The 17,656-nt window shown below is 39.3% G+C and overlaps 1 protein-coding gene across 24 annotated transcripts in view; it reads right to left on the bottom strand.

Annotated features, from left to right (window-relative positions):
* The window catches only part of MBNL1 (muscleblind like splicing regulator 1), a 169,532-nt gene that overhangs the window by 38,485 nt on the left and 113,391 nt on the right, over window positions 1-17,656 (bottom strand). For 21 of the 24 annotated variants that reach the window (XR_006889402.1, XR_006889403.1, XM_046667044.1 and 18 more), the window contains one exon: window positions 42-212. Coding sequence is in view for 22 of the 24 variants with exons in the window: in XM_046667044.1 (XP_046523000.1) it covers window positions 42-212 (171 nt within the window). In the remaining 2 variants the exon portion in view is untranslated. Of the gene's footprint in view, window positions 1-41; window positions 213-1,449; window positions 1,577-8,674; window positions 8,810-17,656 lie in introns of those variants that run through there. The other 3 variants (XM_046666994.1, XM_046667105.1, XM_046666963.1) reach the window with 3 other exon arrangements.

The following is a 17,656-nucleotide window of genomic DNA, read 5'->3' as shown; positions in this document are numbered from 1 at the left end:
GAATCACACACTCAATGACAGAGGATTGGAAACATCCTCACCACGGGTTGTAACGGGGCACCAGGCATCATGGCATTGGCGAGTTGCATTTGCTGGGCCAGCATGGCCATGTTCTTCTGCTGAATCAAGTTATTGCGCCCATTTATCTCCAACTGCGTTTTTAAGTGTGGGGGTGGATGAAGATATTTGCAGTTCTCCCTGGAGCAACGACCCTAAAAAACGAAAGCAGAAAATACCATCTTAAAAACGAATAAAATAAGCAAATTTTAAAAATACATAAATAACGCAAACCTACCACTTGAATCTACCATGGGTTTTTCACACAATGTATTGTCCATATCATTTTATAATACATTTAGAATAAGGAACGAATACACCCAAATGCATTATCAAAATGAGGTATTAAGACCTTTGAAAAAGTTCTAAAGCTTAAAGAAGTTCCTTTATTTTAATATTAGCACATATTTCCAGATCCAAGTTTAAAAATCTACAAACTGTCAGGCTAATATTAAAACATAGATATCAAATAAAGAATATGAGGCTCTTCTAATAATGTCTTCTGGTTAACTTTAATGAACCCAAAAGAATCACGAAGTTTTACCATCTGTTTTTTACGTGTACTGAGTTCTAAGGAAAGTAACGTAGAGGATTTGAAGCACGTGTGTCTTCAGTAAATACCTTGACAAATACCTCATAACCGATAACATTACAATTACTGCTAAGCTTTATAAGCCCATGTATAAAGAAATTTACAGACTACAAGAAGAAAATCCCCACATGTTCCCACTGCATCTATATAGAGATTAATAAGTAAAATGAGACATTGGTAAAAAATGTAGCTTTTGACCTTTCAAAGCTAAATCTACTCTCCATTACCCAAGAACTATAAAGCAATAAGAAATAGATATATTTATCCTCTAAAAAATGTACAATGTCAAATGGAGAAAAAAGAATAATTTACTATAAAATAAGAAATGTGAATATACTTTCCTTTTGGGATGATTCTCTTCACCGAAAAATAGATATTAAAGTCTATAATATGCAACATTGTGTGAGGGATCGTACCCATATTATTTCACTATATTGTCGTCACTTTGATAGTAATGGACCTCATCAGTTACTACCTTGACAACTTCTCTCACCAATAAATCTAATTAGAACTGTTTGTGAGGGAAAAAGAAAGATTTAATTGAAGCTATCAACCACCTTCTCGAGCTTTCTTTGATTTTTCTAAGAAAAATCTATTTACCATAATTTGATCTTATACTGTAAATTGACTCAGAAAAGTGATGCTTCTGTTCGTGATAAAATTTGTCACAATTCTACTTCGAATGATCTATTTCTGGCTTGTTTTGATGAAAATTTTTAGGAATAAGTTTCTACACAGCGCTAATATCATTACAGTTTACCGCCTGTAATTTTAACAAGCGTTATGTAATAAAGCATTACCAATAATACTTTAAATCAGGAGGCAGTGCAGGACAGGAGCTGATGGCAAGAACCTTCCAGATCTCAAGACCCGGGGTAGAGACCCAGCTCTCTTACTCATCAGCTGCTGGAATCACACAAGCTAACTTCTTTAAGCCTCAGGCTTTTTATCCATTTCAAAATTGCCAGATAATCTACACCACAGGTTTATTATGAAGATTAAGGAAGACATCGCATACGTCATGTCCTCGGTACTACGTGGCACTCTCTGGGCAAGGGAGAGGTCAGGAGCTGCCATTGCCATCACCCTACCACATTTTAAATTGCATATCCAACCAAAAACACCCACACAAAATATTGGCATGAAAGTAGTTTTTATAATATCTGTTAGTGATGGCTATTGATATGTTCACAAATAAAGTAACATGTTCACATCTGTGACTTATTCCAAATGAAATCACCCCAGTTGCTATCTGTTGAGATCACAAGCATGTTATTAACTTCAAAGCATCAGGATGCAAAACAACTTTTATAAAAACACAGTATCACAAGATAAGCCACAGAGAATGACTGGCCAACATAAATAAGCTCATGGATGACACAGGGTCTGCTTTCAGAGATGTCCAGTTGAGTTCTCCTAAAGAAAACCTGCTTTTTCAGTAGAAAGAACAGCGTGGCTCTAGGAGAAATTCTGGTTCTCAACATCTCCATGTCATATTTCTTACTAAGATTGGATTTGCTTAAGTGCAAATAAGCAGGGTTATATCCACCCTGGGGATTCAGTTACTGTCAATTCACTTAGGTCAGTTTCTATAGTTCCATAAATAGCACAGAGACAGCCCTGGCCCTGGAGCCAACACTAACACCAGTCTTCCTGAGCACTTCATTCTAGTGCCTCCCTTGCACACGAACCGCCCCGCCCTCCTGCCTCCACCACAGCCTGGATTGAAACGGGGAAGGAGAGAAAACATATGCCCCCACCACGTACTCTGTCAGTGCCTCTCAACACTTTTCGCAGACGCTGAGACCTTTGGTTTGTTTTGTATCTACGATATCTACTCAGGAAAAATGCTGCTCTCCTACATTTCTCACATGCTACCTTTCCATGCCCAGCATGACTTGATTGCGTTGGAGCCTCACTTTCAGAACGCTATGTTCCTAAGAATTGCCAGAGGATATTTTGTGAAAAAGTATACAGACTACCAAGCCTCTTCCGCAGAGTCTGTGCCAACAGGTCTTGGGGCCAGGAGTCTGCATTTTAACAGGATTCCAGGGAATACTACGAAATACAGTTCTGCAAAGCCACATGAATCTTTCACTGACATGTGGAAGAAACAGAGTCGTCTCTGCAATTGATATTAGATACACTTAGTTCCTAGGAAGTTCGAGACTTGTTTAATGCTGACTGTGCTGCTGAATGATTGTGGTTTGACAAATACAAATGTCAAGAATAAGAATAAACATCCTCTTCTAGAGGATTGCCTAAAACCAAGCACAAAGCCACCAGCAGCATCCCTTCCGTGCAGAGTGCAGGTAAATACGACATCGGCACCTCTGCAGGTTCCTCCATCTCTGAGCTCCCAGCACCACGCCTCAATAAGCGTTTGCAGAATGAATGAAGGAACACTTCTTCCTAATTGCGCAAAGATGAATTCTACTCTGACTCTGTTCTGGAGACAATGAAGACCACAGAACAGAAACTAAATCTGATACCAAACGCTGATTCTGAGTTGTACCATCCTAATGATGCCTTTATTCAGAAGCCAGTAATTTGAGCACACGATAAAGCTTGCCAAGATAAAAGGATAAAAGGGATCAGGAGGTTTGTCAGTTTCCCTAGGGAAGCAAGATTCAATGTATTTGGCATCCTAAAATCTATACAGTGACAACACATTCTGAAAATCTAAAAGCAGAAATTCAATCATATCTAGTGCTCACATACACAGATTTCTGCATAGGAACTGCTTCTCTCAAGCATCCAGATTTCACCTCAAGGAAAATAAACTGGGCTGCTAGGTTCAGTGCAAAACCATAAAGAAGTTTTTATTCAGTTTTAATTGCTACATGGCATTCTACCTCTTGCCATATAATTGCACACTTTATCAAAAGTAGCTTGGTTCAAACAGCAGCTTTGTGACTTACTTGCTGTGTGACCCTGCGGAAGTCAGGTAAATTCTCCGAAGGCCCAAAGCTTTTCTGTAGAATCTTAACAATGCCACTGCTCTCACTGCTGCTGCGTGAGGACTGCACAAGAAGGCGGGCCAACCTCACACACGGCTCCTGGTTTAACAGGCTGGCAATAAATATTAATCATTTTTCTTTCATTCCCTAAGTTCTCCAGTTAATAACAAGGAGGGCAATTGCTTAATTTAGCACCATATCTGTTAAAAGTACTAAAAATAATACAAGTAGCAAAACTCAGTGACAATGCATGTCAATCATCAAGAATGTAATACAAGCTTGGCCCTTAATCACGATTCTGTATTTGCCACAGCCACTAACGAAGAAACGCCGTTCTAACGAACTTCTTAATGCTATGTTTCTGTTGTTTGCTTTTGTTGATGGCACTGAAATCGTATTATCAGTGAGCTGTCAGCTGACCAGCTGGCCCACCCGCAGAGCCTATACCACAAATACCTCAGACACCCTTCAAGCAACTCAACACAGATTCCAAAGACATTATGGTGATGCGTATATTTTGTATTTTGAGGGAATAGACGAAGCTCAACAAAATATTGACCCAGACTGAGGCCATATTTCTCTAATAATTTTTCCACATATTTAAATTAACCTGTCTGAAAAAGTCACACTTTTCCCCTTGTAGTCTTAAAAGCCTGTATGAGACAAATAATGGTCATTTGACAAATCAATTCATCAGGTCCTTAATCTCTGAAGTTACAAACTGTGCAATAGTGAATTTAAAGGCTTTTTCATTAGCCTTTGAAATTGGCACAAAGTTTCTGATTATAACTAGAGATGACGTATGTTTAGATTGTTTGAGCCAGGTTAATTTTTAAATCCGGCTCAAACGGGTTTATAGTTACATAGTTTGTAGTTTAATAAAGCACGCTTTTAAATAATTACATAGTCTGAGCATATATAGTACACACCTGAAAATGATGTGTATGCGATCTGTATAGTGAGATATAAATTCCACAGAAAGGAAGAAACTGAATAAAACTAGAGATGGCAATTTAGAGATATGAGATAACTATTTCTTAGCTATTTTTAATATTTATTTAAGAACCAGCTAACAATCAAAAATAAAACATCTTATTTAGAAGTTGGTCAAATTTACTTAATAAAACGAAAAAATAAAAATCCTATTTGAAAACTGGAAAAACTAATTTTCCATTTTTAATTATACTTCCTCCACCTGAAATAAAAGAAATATTGTGATTTATGAGGTCACAATATAAAAAGACATCTTATTAAGCTGCCAGATGGTAACTACGTGGTAGGATTAAAATTACTGAGTCATATTTGGGTAGACTCTGGAAATAAAGGGACAATGAAAAAATTACAGGGGTATCTTATAAGCTGGTACCCCTATAATTTTTTTCATAAGTCTTTTCCAACTTTCATTGGAAATACTGGTTTTCTGTTAACACTGTTCAAATTGCAACCCCATATTTCTATTGTTAAAACAAAACCAATACTTCCTTTGGGACAGCTGAGATATGCAAGTCTTTTTGATGCACTTTCTGGAGATATTCACTGCTCAGATATCGGCCAGAAACTCTGGCAAAGAAATTTGGTAGTTTCCTATTGAAAATTCTTACTGTTTTTTTCTTTCAACTAAGATGATACAAATATCTCAGAAGAATTGTGCCAAAGGAAAAGAAAAAAAACACTGGCAGTCAAGAAATATCATTTCCCACATTTCCAAAAATGTTTTATATGGTTCTACCATGCTTTTTAATTATCAATTCTAATGCAAAGGGTGAATAAATTTACATATATGTAATACTTATTTTTAAATTACAAGTATCTAGTGGTAAGAAATTTACACCAGTTAAAAGGTAATGAACTTTAAGACAAAATGAGACCTACACACACGAACATGCATAAACACGCACATACACTCAGTGCTTTGTTTTCGTTTAGGCAGATAGGAGTTTGATTAACTCTAGGAATTACAGTTTATTGGCTTTTGCAAATATGGAAAATAAATTAATTGCATTTAGCACACAGGATATTGTAGCTCTTAAATGTATACTTCCTCGCAATCCACTTGTTTCTGTAAAGGACTTGTGTCAGCTTACAAGAACACACACACCCTAAAAAGAAGTTCGAGGTTTCTCAACTTCAGCACTATTGACATTTGGGGCCAGATAAGTCTTTGTTGTGGGGGCTGCTCTGTGCCTTGTGGGATGTTTGGCAGTATGCCTGGCCTACTGGATGCACTCCTGCCCTCAGTTCTGACAACCAAAACTGTCTAGATATTGCCAAATATCCCTGGGGGTGAGGGGGAGGCAAAAATCACCACCAGCTGAGAGTCAACCACTGCTTTCTACCTAATGGGGTTTAATAGGGTCTCCGGCAGTCTGCTAGGGCTCCCATAACAAAATCCCATAGACGGAGTGGCTTACAACAGAAATTTATTTCCTGGCAGTTCTGGAAGCCAGAAGTCCAAGATGAGGGTTCTTGCTGATTTGGTCTCTGGTCTGAGCTCTCTTCCTGGCTGGCAGACAGCCACCTTCTTGCTACGTCCACACGTGGCCCTTCCTTGGTGCATGCACGCGGAGAGACAGCGAGCCATCTGGTGTCTCTCACAGGGACACTGATGCTATCAGATCAGAGCTTCCTCACACTTAGGACTGTAGCCTTAATTACTTTAACCTTAATTATTTCCTTAGAGGCCCCACCTCCAAATACAGCCACACTGGAGACAGGGCTTCAAGATGGGAACTTCAGGGAGACACTTTCAGTCCATAATTAAAAACTCCTAACCCAATGTTATTTGTAAGTAGCTTTAAATATTGTCATACTTACATTTAAGTGGTAGGAACCTTTATTCTGGGAATTTCCTCCAACATAATAGACTTATACTATAAAACCTTACTCAAAAGGAGTGAGCAGTTGATCAGTTATTCCTTCTAATTTTGCTAAATTCTAATAGCTACAGTTTCTAAAACCTTTCAAGGTATGAATAACACGGGTTTCAATGTTTTCTTTTAAATTTTTCTTTTATTTAAAACAAAGACAAATGAAGAATGTGGTATATCAAAGAGTCAAAAATAATTAAATTCTAAAATCATATCAATAGCTCCACTGACTTGCTAACTGGAATAGTGACAATGCTAACTTTTTTTTAAGGGCAAGTAACATTTTCTTGTCTTTACTTCCTTACAGAAAGTCCTTTCAGGATAACTAAAAGTTAGACATGTACCCCATCCTTTGAAAAAGAAGCTACTGAGAAAGAAAAATTAAGTACCCAAAGATCCCAAAACATAATTAAAGACTTCTGACCACCAATTGGAATTCTGGAGGACCCAGTGCATAATGTTGTTTTTAATCATATGCAAGGTATACATGTGTATGTATGTAATTGTACACACACACACACACACATATTCACCCAAATTATGCACCTATTTCTAAGAGCAGCATATGTATTCCATACATAGATTTCGCTTTTGTTGCAAACGTAAGAAACCTAGGCTATATCGTTTAAAATTTATATTTCTCGTTTTATTTGGAAAAACACATAAGGACTTTCAGAAACCTACAGCACAAAACCTAAAGGTGACTGAAGTATCATTTGGTAGAAATCCCTAAAGTAGTGAAAGACATCTTCATTTTTTTTTTCTTAGAAACCCTCTATGGAGATTTCACTGATTTGATGTTGTTTGTTTTGTCTTATATTATATTATATATTTATATATACTAAACATTTAAATATATAGTATTAAGATATTAGTAATTTTTCTATTCAGTTTTTATTCTCAAATATTATGACCATTTAACCCAGATAAGAAAATGGGATCTCTTTTTTTGCACCTTTGTACTTATTTCAGAGTTTTACCATTTGGAAAAGGCAGGAAAATATTCTTTAAACCAAATACAACTTCCCCTGTTTTAATTTCTTCATTGGACTTTCAAGTAACACCAGGAGCAAATGCTTAGCATCCCCATAGAACATAAAGAAAGAAGTCAATTCTTCTCTTATTTTGCCAAGCAATTAATCTCTAGTCTTCTAAATTCAACATGAAGTAAATATAGCAATGCTAATCAATATTTAAAGCTTAACTTTCTAGGTGTAAATTGCCATTTCTTCATTCAATCAACATAAGATCAAACGCTTGGAGCTCAAGTCAACACAGGAGCTGGGAGAATTTTCTCTGACCAGTGAGAGAAAAAGGCAGCAGAAATTTATGAATGTATTTTCACTGGGATAGTCCTAATCTCTTTAAGTTATTTTACCACAGATACAAAAGGCTTTCAAACGAAATGCAATACAAGGCAAATTTAGATTTTTCCCTTTCCTGATCCCATAAAAAGTTCATATTCACATATTCACTGCAGCTTAATTATTGAGACTGCCAGTAAGAGAAAGAAAGACACATACACACAAATACACACAACCTATTGTTTCAGTTCGTAATTTTACCACGGCTGAAAGAACGTAAAAGAACGTAAGTGACTCTGTTTCACTGTCATTAAACATTTTCTAATCAAAGTCCAATCTGATCTCAAAGAAACAATTTTAGGGCAGACTTTTCAAGCCATTTAAAGAGCCCTCTCCAGTATCCAAAGGCTGTTTTAGGCACTATTTTATAGAACATTCCTAAGTTTGATGATGAAGATTCTTGGACGCTAAAGCCAACAGTGACATTTACTATATCCCAGAATATCCTCGGTGCTGATGTAATGTCGACGCACTCTAACTCAAACACCGGGATCCTATGACTTTTCTCCCAGAGAACTTAGGAGCTTTAATTGCACAACTCCATTAATCATCTTGAAAATGGCATAACTGAAACTCTACACATCTAGATAAGCATTAGGTAATGCCTGAGAGCCGGGCTAGCTGCTGCGGAGGAGGCGGAGAAAGGGAAGAAGGCAAGAAATCACACGACATTCTTGTTACAAAAATACCACGCCTTTCTCCAGCAGCTTTTGTCTGTGAGCAATCAGATACACGTACAACTGTGACAGCAACCGTTATACCAGCACACAGTTTTAGCTGATAGTCATCTGAAGAAATCTTAGCCTCCTCAGAGAGGGCCCATGTGGATCTTACATTCAGAGTTGCTAGCGATGGAATGCTGGAAGAAGAAACAGCCTCAGTTTTCCTTCGTACCCACGGCCTCCATCCCACAGAATCTCGCGAAAGTGTGCAGCCATCTATGAAGCGTGCCATGAAACGTTTAACTGGCACCTACTCTCGCCCCCTATTCCAGTCTTCCTGGGCTCCAAAGATGGGTCTGGCCAGCATCCCTGAGCCAAACCAGAGTCTCTATGACCTTGTGAAAGCCTAGTGACATTTGCTAGGTGCCAGCATCATTAAATGGTCCAACATTTGTTGGTTGCTTTTTTATAGCGTCATAAAATTGGAAATGCCAGATCACTATGTTTCTATTATTTTTTCAATTGCTTCATTATTTTTTCGGTACAGCAACTGTCAGACTTCTAAACTGTCTGTAGCAGAAACACTTCTGAAGTTTTATGGCATCCAAATCAGACACTCTTCAATCTTGGCTAATAATTAAAAGCCCTAACATTTACATAATAAAATGTAGTGCTCTATTTGTAGCGCATGCCTTTCAATTGAGAAACAGAGAATGTTTTACAAATAGTACCCAATTCATCATCCTAGCATTATTAGGTGGATTACAGCATGACTGTCTCTATTATATTTCTAGGGCTTTCCTGAGGGTAAAGAGGAGGTAAACTTCTTAAGTCCAATGCATATAATTTTTTCCTTAACAGTCTCTTGGAAGACCTGTTTAAGCAGTTCTTCACAGACTTATTCCAGCTCCTGGCGCATTAACAAAGCAAAAGCTCTCCATCTTCAAACACGCCTCTAAAGGCAGAGAGGTCCTTGCCCAGGGCACGCAACTGAGCCAAGGGTTGGCACTCTTCACCATTACGCTAGAGGTACGCAATCATATTAATGATCACTTGATCATCTTTAATCGTGTAGGTCTTCCAATCCTCGCTCACACTAAAACAAAGATGACTCTAGCCAGAAGAGGACAGAACCAAATGGATGCTTCAAACCCCTTTGAGTCCGACAAAGGAAAAGATGTTACACAATATGAGAAACTAATTTTGGAAAAGAGTAATCTACGTGGTATTTCCAAAGTGTAATGGAAAAAATTAGGTTCTCTTATAAATTTCAGTTTATCTGTCACTCCTTTCTTCTCCCTCAGCAGGACCTATATTATAGGATCAACAGGAGAAAAGAAAATAATTGAACACCAAACAAGTTCAAATTTTGCTGCACATTATCCATTTCAACAAGAGACCTAGTGAGGTGAGGGATTCCATTGACCTGGCCTCTGTGACCTAGATATATCACAGATAAAGAAACGGTGATTTTATATAGAAAGAAAGAATATATGTATACACCAAAAATGAAAAACACCAAGTTAGACTGTAGTAGAGAGAGGATGGTAGGTTTTAAGGGGCATCTTTTATTCAGCAATACAAAAGAAACTAAAGGAAATTAAAGAGAGAGACCACTTTGGTGATGTCAGCTCAAGCACAATAACATCATCACCCTGGATTTATAGGAAGCATTTGCTGCATTCGGACCTCCTGGATCCCATATACGCCTACAAATATAGGAAGTAAACCCATTTTTACATTTCGAAAATGACAGCATCTCGTATTAATCATGATAAACTTTAAAGTATAATATGATACAATGTTTTCAAAGTCCCATTTCAATATTTCCATTGTAAATCTTCCAGCAAAGTTCACTAGATGGGATGGTATATATTATAAATACGATTAGTGCCTAAATAATTTTCTAAACTATAACAGATGTCCAAAATTTTGGCTGTCAATTATATGCAGAAACTATGGCATTACACTGCTCTCGAATCTTTTAGAGATGTCACTGCCTCTGCCAAATATCAAAGACCCTACTTCTTCCCCAATTTTTTATTCGGACTCCTCGGTAAACCTCTGGGATTTCCTAACAGAAAACAAATGTTGTCACTTTCTGACCTCACAGATTCTGCCTCAAGTCCAGCCATTAAATGCTACTACTTCACATAAACAACAATGACAGAGCACGAAGAAAAGGTGAGTCAACAAAGGTCCTCACCGCTGCTGACCACTGTCCCCCTCAGACAGATCAACGTTGTACTTGAACAAAACGTGCTCAGTGACACTGGCTCTGTCTCTGTGGGGAAAGCACTCCCCTCCTCCATCCCCACGACAGTTTGCTAAAATTGTGCACAGCCATCAGCCCTCTCTCAGAGTTCAGGCTGCAGCGAGGAGAAAGACAATTGGCTCCTGAGCTCAGAACACATCTCTGTTGGATGCTGACTGCAGCAACACAGGCAGGAAGGGTGAAAAAAATCTCTGGAAGTAGAAAAGCAGAATCACCACCAGGTGATCTGAGCCTGTCTCCTCCTCTGCACACACCTCCTCCACCCCCCACCAGAGACACCCACGGGCTTTCTAAGGCAGGTCCCCAAATGGCTGAAGAAGTAACGCTCAACCAAAGTTACTTAAAAATTAGCACTGGGAATAAAACAGGAAAGTCGCGGAGTTTTGAGAAAGAATTCATATTTCTCTCGTATCCTTGAAAAGCTTTTTGGGAAAGGATCCACATGAACAATAAACAAACAAATAAATAAAAAGAGATGCCTATGAACTACAGAATTCTTACAAAACACCTAGAAGATGAGTCTCTAAGGCAGAAGTGGATTGAAGTCATCACTGGAGAAAGCTCAATCATCACAAGGTGCTCCCTTCTACAGGGCAATCAGCAGCCGCAGAGCGTATACTTAAGAGCTTATTTAAGATGAAAAGTATGGTGATGTTGGGCCTCACAGGAGCGTGAGCCATGGCAACACTGTTTTTAATAAGCCAGAATGTGCACGTAAGAGGGAAAGGCACAGGCAGCTTCACTGATGTTATTCTCTCGCTATCATCTCAACAACATTTAGGCTGACAGCCCAGATCTGCTAACTACCCAGCTTGGGTGCATTAAGTGAGTAAAGCAATGCCTCTCTGCATTTCACACTCTCTACCAGCAAAAGCAAGTGGCTGTTAGTAGAAACAGTCGTTCCACCTTCCTTGCTACTTGGTGCACGCCTCTCTCCCAGCTGGTCGCCAGCTTCACTGCGCATGGTCCTCACCTCTTCCTCCCGAGCCCACTGCCTCCAGAAGGGGCTGGTGCCCTGGCCCTGTGCCCACAGCCTAGGCCAGGCCAACAAGCCCCATAACTGTCTGCCGAGTGAATGAGCCCTGACTCTATTCCAGAATATAAGATATTCTGGCCAACAAACAGCTCTCAAACATTCTTCCTGCACCTTCTCCAGGACCTCACCCACGGCAGCCCCCTTTTCTCTTCATTCAGTTACAGCTGCCTTCTCTGTCTCCTCCCATCTGGTCCTTTTTCAGGTAACTCACTATTGTTAAACAGCCATAAGTTTGTACTCCGCTCCACCCAAATGAGAAACGTGGTCACTCGCTGGATTTGTCTGTGTCCTTGGCTTGTCAGCTTCTCATACCCAGGCCCTAGAGATCTGCACCTAGGAACCATCCCAGGACTTGACACAAAACAGCAGCAGAGCCCCAGCTCGATGGTTAACATCACAGGAGCTGGAAGCCCAGAGTCATCTGTTCAAATGCCAACTTTGATATTTATTAGCAGTGAGACTGCGTTAATTATTCACCCTCTCTGAGCTTCCACTTCCTCTTCTGTAAGGATGAAGGTAGGACTACCATGCTAGGGGTGAGGTGAGCATTAAATGAGAGACTGTGTACAGGGCCTCAATTACAGGCTGGTACTCAGTCAGTGGAAAGGACTGGGCCCTCCCACTCTCCAGCTCGTTCCTCACAGGCATGGAACCTTGCAGCCCCAGCTTCCTGTCACTCAGCCCCCTCTTGAGAGATGCTTCACAACATCCCTTCCCCTCCTGCTTCAACCTCCCCTTTGTCAAAGTCCTTCAGCTCTCCATCAGGTTAGAATCTCTTCTACTGAACCAACTTACACTAAGCCTGTAGAGGCCAAGGATGGCAAATGACCAGTCCAGTGGGGAGAACTCCCATCCAGGAGCCAGGGAGACCTGGCCTCACCCTAGCACTCTCATCCACCAGCAGCATGTGGCCTCACGCAGGTACTCAACCTCCGAGCCCAAAGGGTGCCTTCATCTGAGAAACTGTATCCAGTAACATAACCCCCGGGTGGCTATGAGAAAGCTTGCCCAGTGCCCAGCGCAAGAATCAACAAACACCCATTTCTGTTACCATTAGGAAACTGGCATCTATATTTTAAAACGGGTGGATAAAAGGGTATCATTTTTCTAGATTAAATTTGATTATGAGAGGTGACCCTTTCCAAATCACACTTTCTGTGGACATTTTCTCTTTCACTTTCGCTCCCTTCCTCCTCTTTACTTTCTTGCCAGGTAGAACAAACTCACAGGAGTGAATTCGGCACCTGTCAAATTGTTTTACGGGCAATTTCTACAAGTCTGTCTACCCCTCTAGATTAAGAACTTGTTAAAGACAGGACTAAATCTAACTTAGCAACTTAAGCATTTTTAGTAAATGTCTGTAGAATTAATAAGCAATTTAGGAGACAGGAGGGCCTTTCCCATGTCCCAGCTATCACACCACTGAGACAACCCTGTGAGGCTTGAGCCATCGGTCCTTAATTGTGGCTGCACATTATAAACAAAATAATCCTATACTCAGCCTCCACTCCCAGAAGTTTTGATTTACTTGATCTTGGCCGGGTCCCAGGCAAGCTCTCAGATGATGTAATGACTTCTACTCTAAGGACCACTGGGTAGTCTACATACCCCAGCACAGGTTCTCGTTTACACATCAATCACAACCTTCCACAGGTATTTTAAACCCAGTGTTTGCCAGTGACTCCAAGATAACTGCTGATGTTATCTGGCAGTCATTAACTGATAATTCTGTTTCTAAACTGTCCGTTTCCTTCACAGCTCCTTTCCTACACCGTGGGAGAAAGGTTGGTCAAGGTCAAGGGGTCACACAAAAAAAGCCACTGCCTTTGGTTCCCTTGGGCATATTGTCCTAGGACAAGGCCTCAGAGCAGCAACATCTGGTTTCTAAATATCTTGTTCATAGGGAGCAAAGGATCTTGTGGGAAAAGAAGCTCAAGGGATCCACGTCATCAAGGTACCATGAAAGCCCTTAAGTATTCTTTTATATACTCAACATAGAGGGTTCACTAAAGAGAAAGTGTATCAATGACATGGGTAGCATTTTAGATAAGCAATAGCAGATTGCAGACAACTGAGTTTCATTCTCACCAACTGAGGGCTGGAGCTCTTAGGTAGTTCCCATGTTATGTCAGCAATATTGCTTTTACAACTCAATTATAAGTTGCCTATGCTCAAGTTAAATTTTTCATAGCTGCAGTAAATATTTATAAAGATTAATTGACATGCTGTAAGTTTTCAAGTAAGAAGATAAGAGGTCTCCACAGGGTTACTGCCATTTGCTTTGGAAGACCACTATAATGGGTAGAATTCTTTCTCTAATGGTGACCTCCTCAGTGTCCTGTTCAGAGGTAATTACAATGTCTACCATTAACTCTCCCAACGGTATCTACCGTTCATCTTCAGAATCATCCCAAGAAGTGATTCTTATTAGCCACGTTTTACAAATGAGGAAAAGGAGTCTTCTAGAGGTTAAAGCCCATATAAGGGCCCCCCAATGTTAGGTGGTGAAGTTGGGAAGTTTTGACATGTCAGGGTCAGCATGCATCCCACCAATGGGCAGGCAGGAAAAGGTGGCCTAAACAATCTAGGGGCTGAGGACAACTTTAATTTGTTACTGCTGTTTGTTTTCAGATATAACAAATGATTTTCGCCACAATCCAGGGAGAGAAATTAAAAATTGATAATATGTGCTGCCCCCATGAGAAATCATCAAAAATTAAACAGCAAGTTTCTTTTGTGTTTCTTGTAATAATACCAGAGCCTAGAGAGTCTATGAAATGATTCTAGAAGAGCTATATTTATATCTAAATCAGAAATACAGTGTGCTTGCACACACATGCATTCATGCAACACAGACCAAAGAGAAAACAGAACAGAACAACTGATTTACTGTCTCCAAATCTAACTAAAAAGTAAGCTAGAAGATAGGAAATCAATGGACGAGGCAAAAACTAAAACAAATATAGAAGTGTTTTTGCCCTGAACCATACTTTGCACCAAATCTTACTATCTTCCAGAGTAACTCATTTACACATTTACTCACCAACTACTTGAGGAGACCTGCAGTGGGGACACAAAATGAATCAGACACATATTCTATGAAGGGAAATAAGGCATGCACATAAAGAACCAGAATACAAGGATAGAAGGCAAAAAGTGTCATAAGGGACATTCAGATAAGGAGTTCTTATAATTTGAAAGAAAAAGAGAATGTTTCCATTTAAAAGAAGCAGATAACAGCTTTGAAGAAGAGGTGGACTTTATATATGAGGCGTGTTAAGAAAAGATATCCAGACAGAGGAAATAGCATAACTTGCAGCATCAACGACAAGTAATAAATTTATAATAACAGGAGTGGGAAATCAGTTTGAAAAGTAGGGTGAGTCTATCTTGCGGACAGTTTTAAAAACTCAGTTAAAGACTATCCACTTCCTTCTGTAGCCAGGGAGAGCCACTGGGTGGAGCCAGGGATGACATTAGCAAGGCTGTACTTTATGAATTCATCAGGCAGGAGCACAAGAGGGCCTGAAGTCACACGGAGCCTGGGGAGGGGAGGCCAATTAAGTAATTATTTTAATAGTCCAGCATGGCCACAGACTGACCATTCTCCACGCAGAACTTCCAGACCCATCTTTCTCACAATCTCCCACCCACTCCTACTCTAACGCACGCCAACTCTCCCTCTTCTCTTCCAGCCATACTCAGTTACATTCAATTCCTTGCACAAGACATCACTTGCTCCATGCAGACCCAGCTATTAAAATACCCCACTCGCCCTGTTTTTTTTGGGAGGGGGTCTGCCTAACTTTTAGTTAGAGTTAGAGTCTCCAGTGAAATGTCACCTCCTCCAGGAAATCATCTCTAAACTTCAAATCTTTGTTTAATCCTCTTCTAGCTGATTCCAGAGCATTCCTTATACTTTCTCATAATTGCTTGTCAGCTGCCTATTTCCTTCACTAGACTGGCTCAATGAGGGTAAAAACCACAATGTTTATTTTCCAGTTGCATTCCCAAAATGAGAATATCTAGGATAATGTCAGGCTCATAATTGGTGTAACTCATTGGATAGGTCAATAAATAAAGAAGTCTTATAAAGCAGAATGGACATTACATGATATACATGTAATACATGTATGATAGACATATACTTACATACAATACAACATACATTAACTATATGTCTAACTCCCAAACACACCTAGAACAGCCCTTTTTCAAAACCTAGTAATGTTTTGAAAATGTGCTTATTGATTAACTGTCAAATTAAGCTTTATTATTTTCCAATTTCTTGCAACTTAATAGCAAATTTCTGGTTCAATCATTAGCCTATTATTGTTTCATTATTTCTTTCATATTAGGATAAAAATTGGACCCCACACTACAGCCACATCAGAAAAGAGTAAAGTAACTGTAGCCTGGCTTACTCAGCCTGGAAAATGTTACTCGGAAGCGTCGCTATCGTAGGTAGCTTGCACAAATTCCGCAGCATTGCTCAAGGGATAAACCAGGAAAATGAAACTACATTTTTTTTCCCATTGTAATATTTCTTGTTAGATTAACCACATTACATTTTTCCCAATTACACAAAAACCAAAAGCAATAAAAAACAAAGTTCATGTTTGCCTCATTTTATTCTGCTAGTAGCTGAGATTGATAATTTTAATGTGTGTGTTCTGAATGTGATATCTTCACCCATAACATCTGAAAATACAATTTTACCACCCACCCTAAGAGAATCCTACAATAGCATGAAGTCAGACATGAAAGGTGTTTTTTAAATTAAAGGAATTGTGTTAAATTGGTGTAGTAAATGCACTGACCTAAGAAAAACAAGAATCAGTGTATATGCCTACCTTCTAAACAATTTTTCCAAAACTATTTCAGTGAATCATAATTATGAGATTAAGTTCCAAATTATCCAAACTAGGTTCAAGCCTCTATGTGTAACTATTTTTACCTGTTTCTGAAATTATGTTTTGTTTTGTTTCATAGTTAGCACTTCAGCCAAAATAATTTCAGATTTCACTTAAAAAGTTACGGTTCCTGGGGCTGGCCCCGTGGCCGAGTGGTTAAGTTCGCGCGCTCTGCTGCAGGCGGCCCAGTGTTTCGTTGGTTCGAATCCTGGGCGCGGACATGGCACTGCTCGTCAGACCACGCTGAGGCAGCGTCCCACATGCCACAACTAGAAGGACCCACAACGAAGAATACACAACTATGTACCGGGGGGCTTTGGGGAGAAAAAGGGAAAAAATAAAATCTTTAAAAAAAAAAAAAAGTTATGGTTCCTGATTTACAAGTTGTCTTGTACGGTAATTCGGGCAACTGTTTTTGGTTTGTTTTGGCTTTTTTGTTTTTAATAAATTGTGGTCCGAAAAAGACCCTTTAGTGAGGGAGTTTATTTTTAATAGTAGTCTCTGGAAGAGAAGGAAATTGCATGATAATGAAATGGACTGATTATGCAAATAAAAAATAATTCCTTCTAAAACTAGTATTCTACATTATCAACTGCCAGGGTTTTGCTAAAGTACATTGGCTTACCTGGGGCGGGGGCAGTCCCCTGACATGAGTGAGCTGGTGAAATTACTGAAGCCCATGTAACACACAGCAGTAAAAGATTTATAATGTATTAGTCAACGTGGTTATTTTAGGGAAAGATTAAGCAGAGTGCCACGAATGGACCCAGAGATTCTTTAAACAGATTCAAGTAAAAGCTGACAAATTATCAATATATTTCTAGTGTCCACTTTGTAAAAACATCTGTTAATTCACCATAGACCATTTCTGATAACTCAGTTTCCATAAAGAAAACACTTTGCTCACACAAATGAACAGATGGTTCGTTA

Source organism: Equus quagga, chromosome 1 (assembly GCF_021613505.1).
Source record: "Equus quagga isolate Etosha38 chromosome 1, UCLA_HA_Equagga_1.0, whole genome shotgun sequence".
Taxonomy (NCBI): Eukaryota; Metazoa; Chordata; class Mammalia; order Perissodactyla; family Equidae; genus Equus; species Equus quagga.
This window is presented reverse-complemented; position numbering and strand designations above follow the sequence as displayed.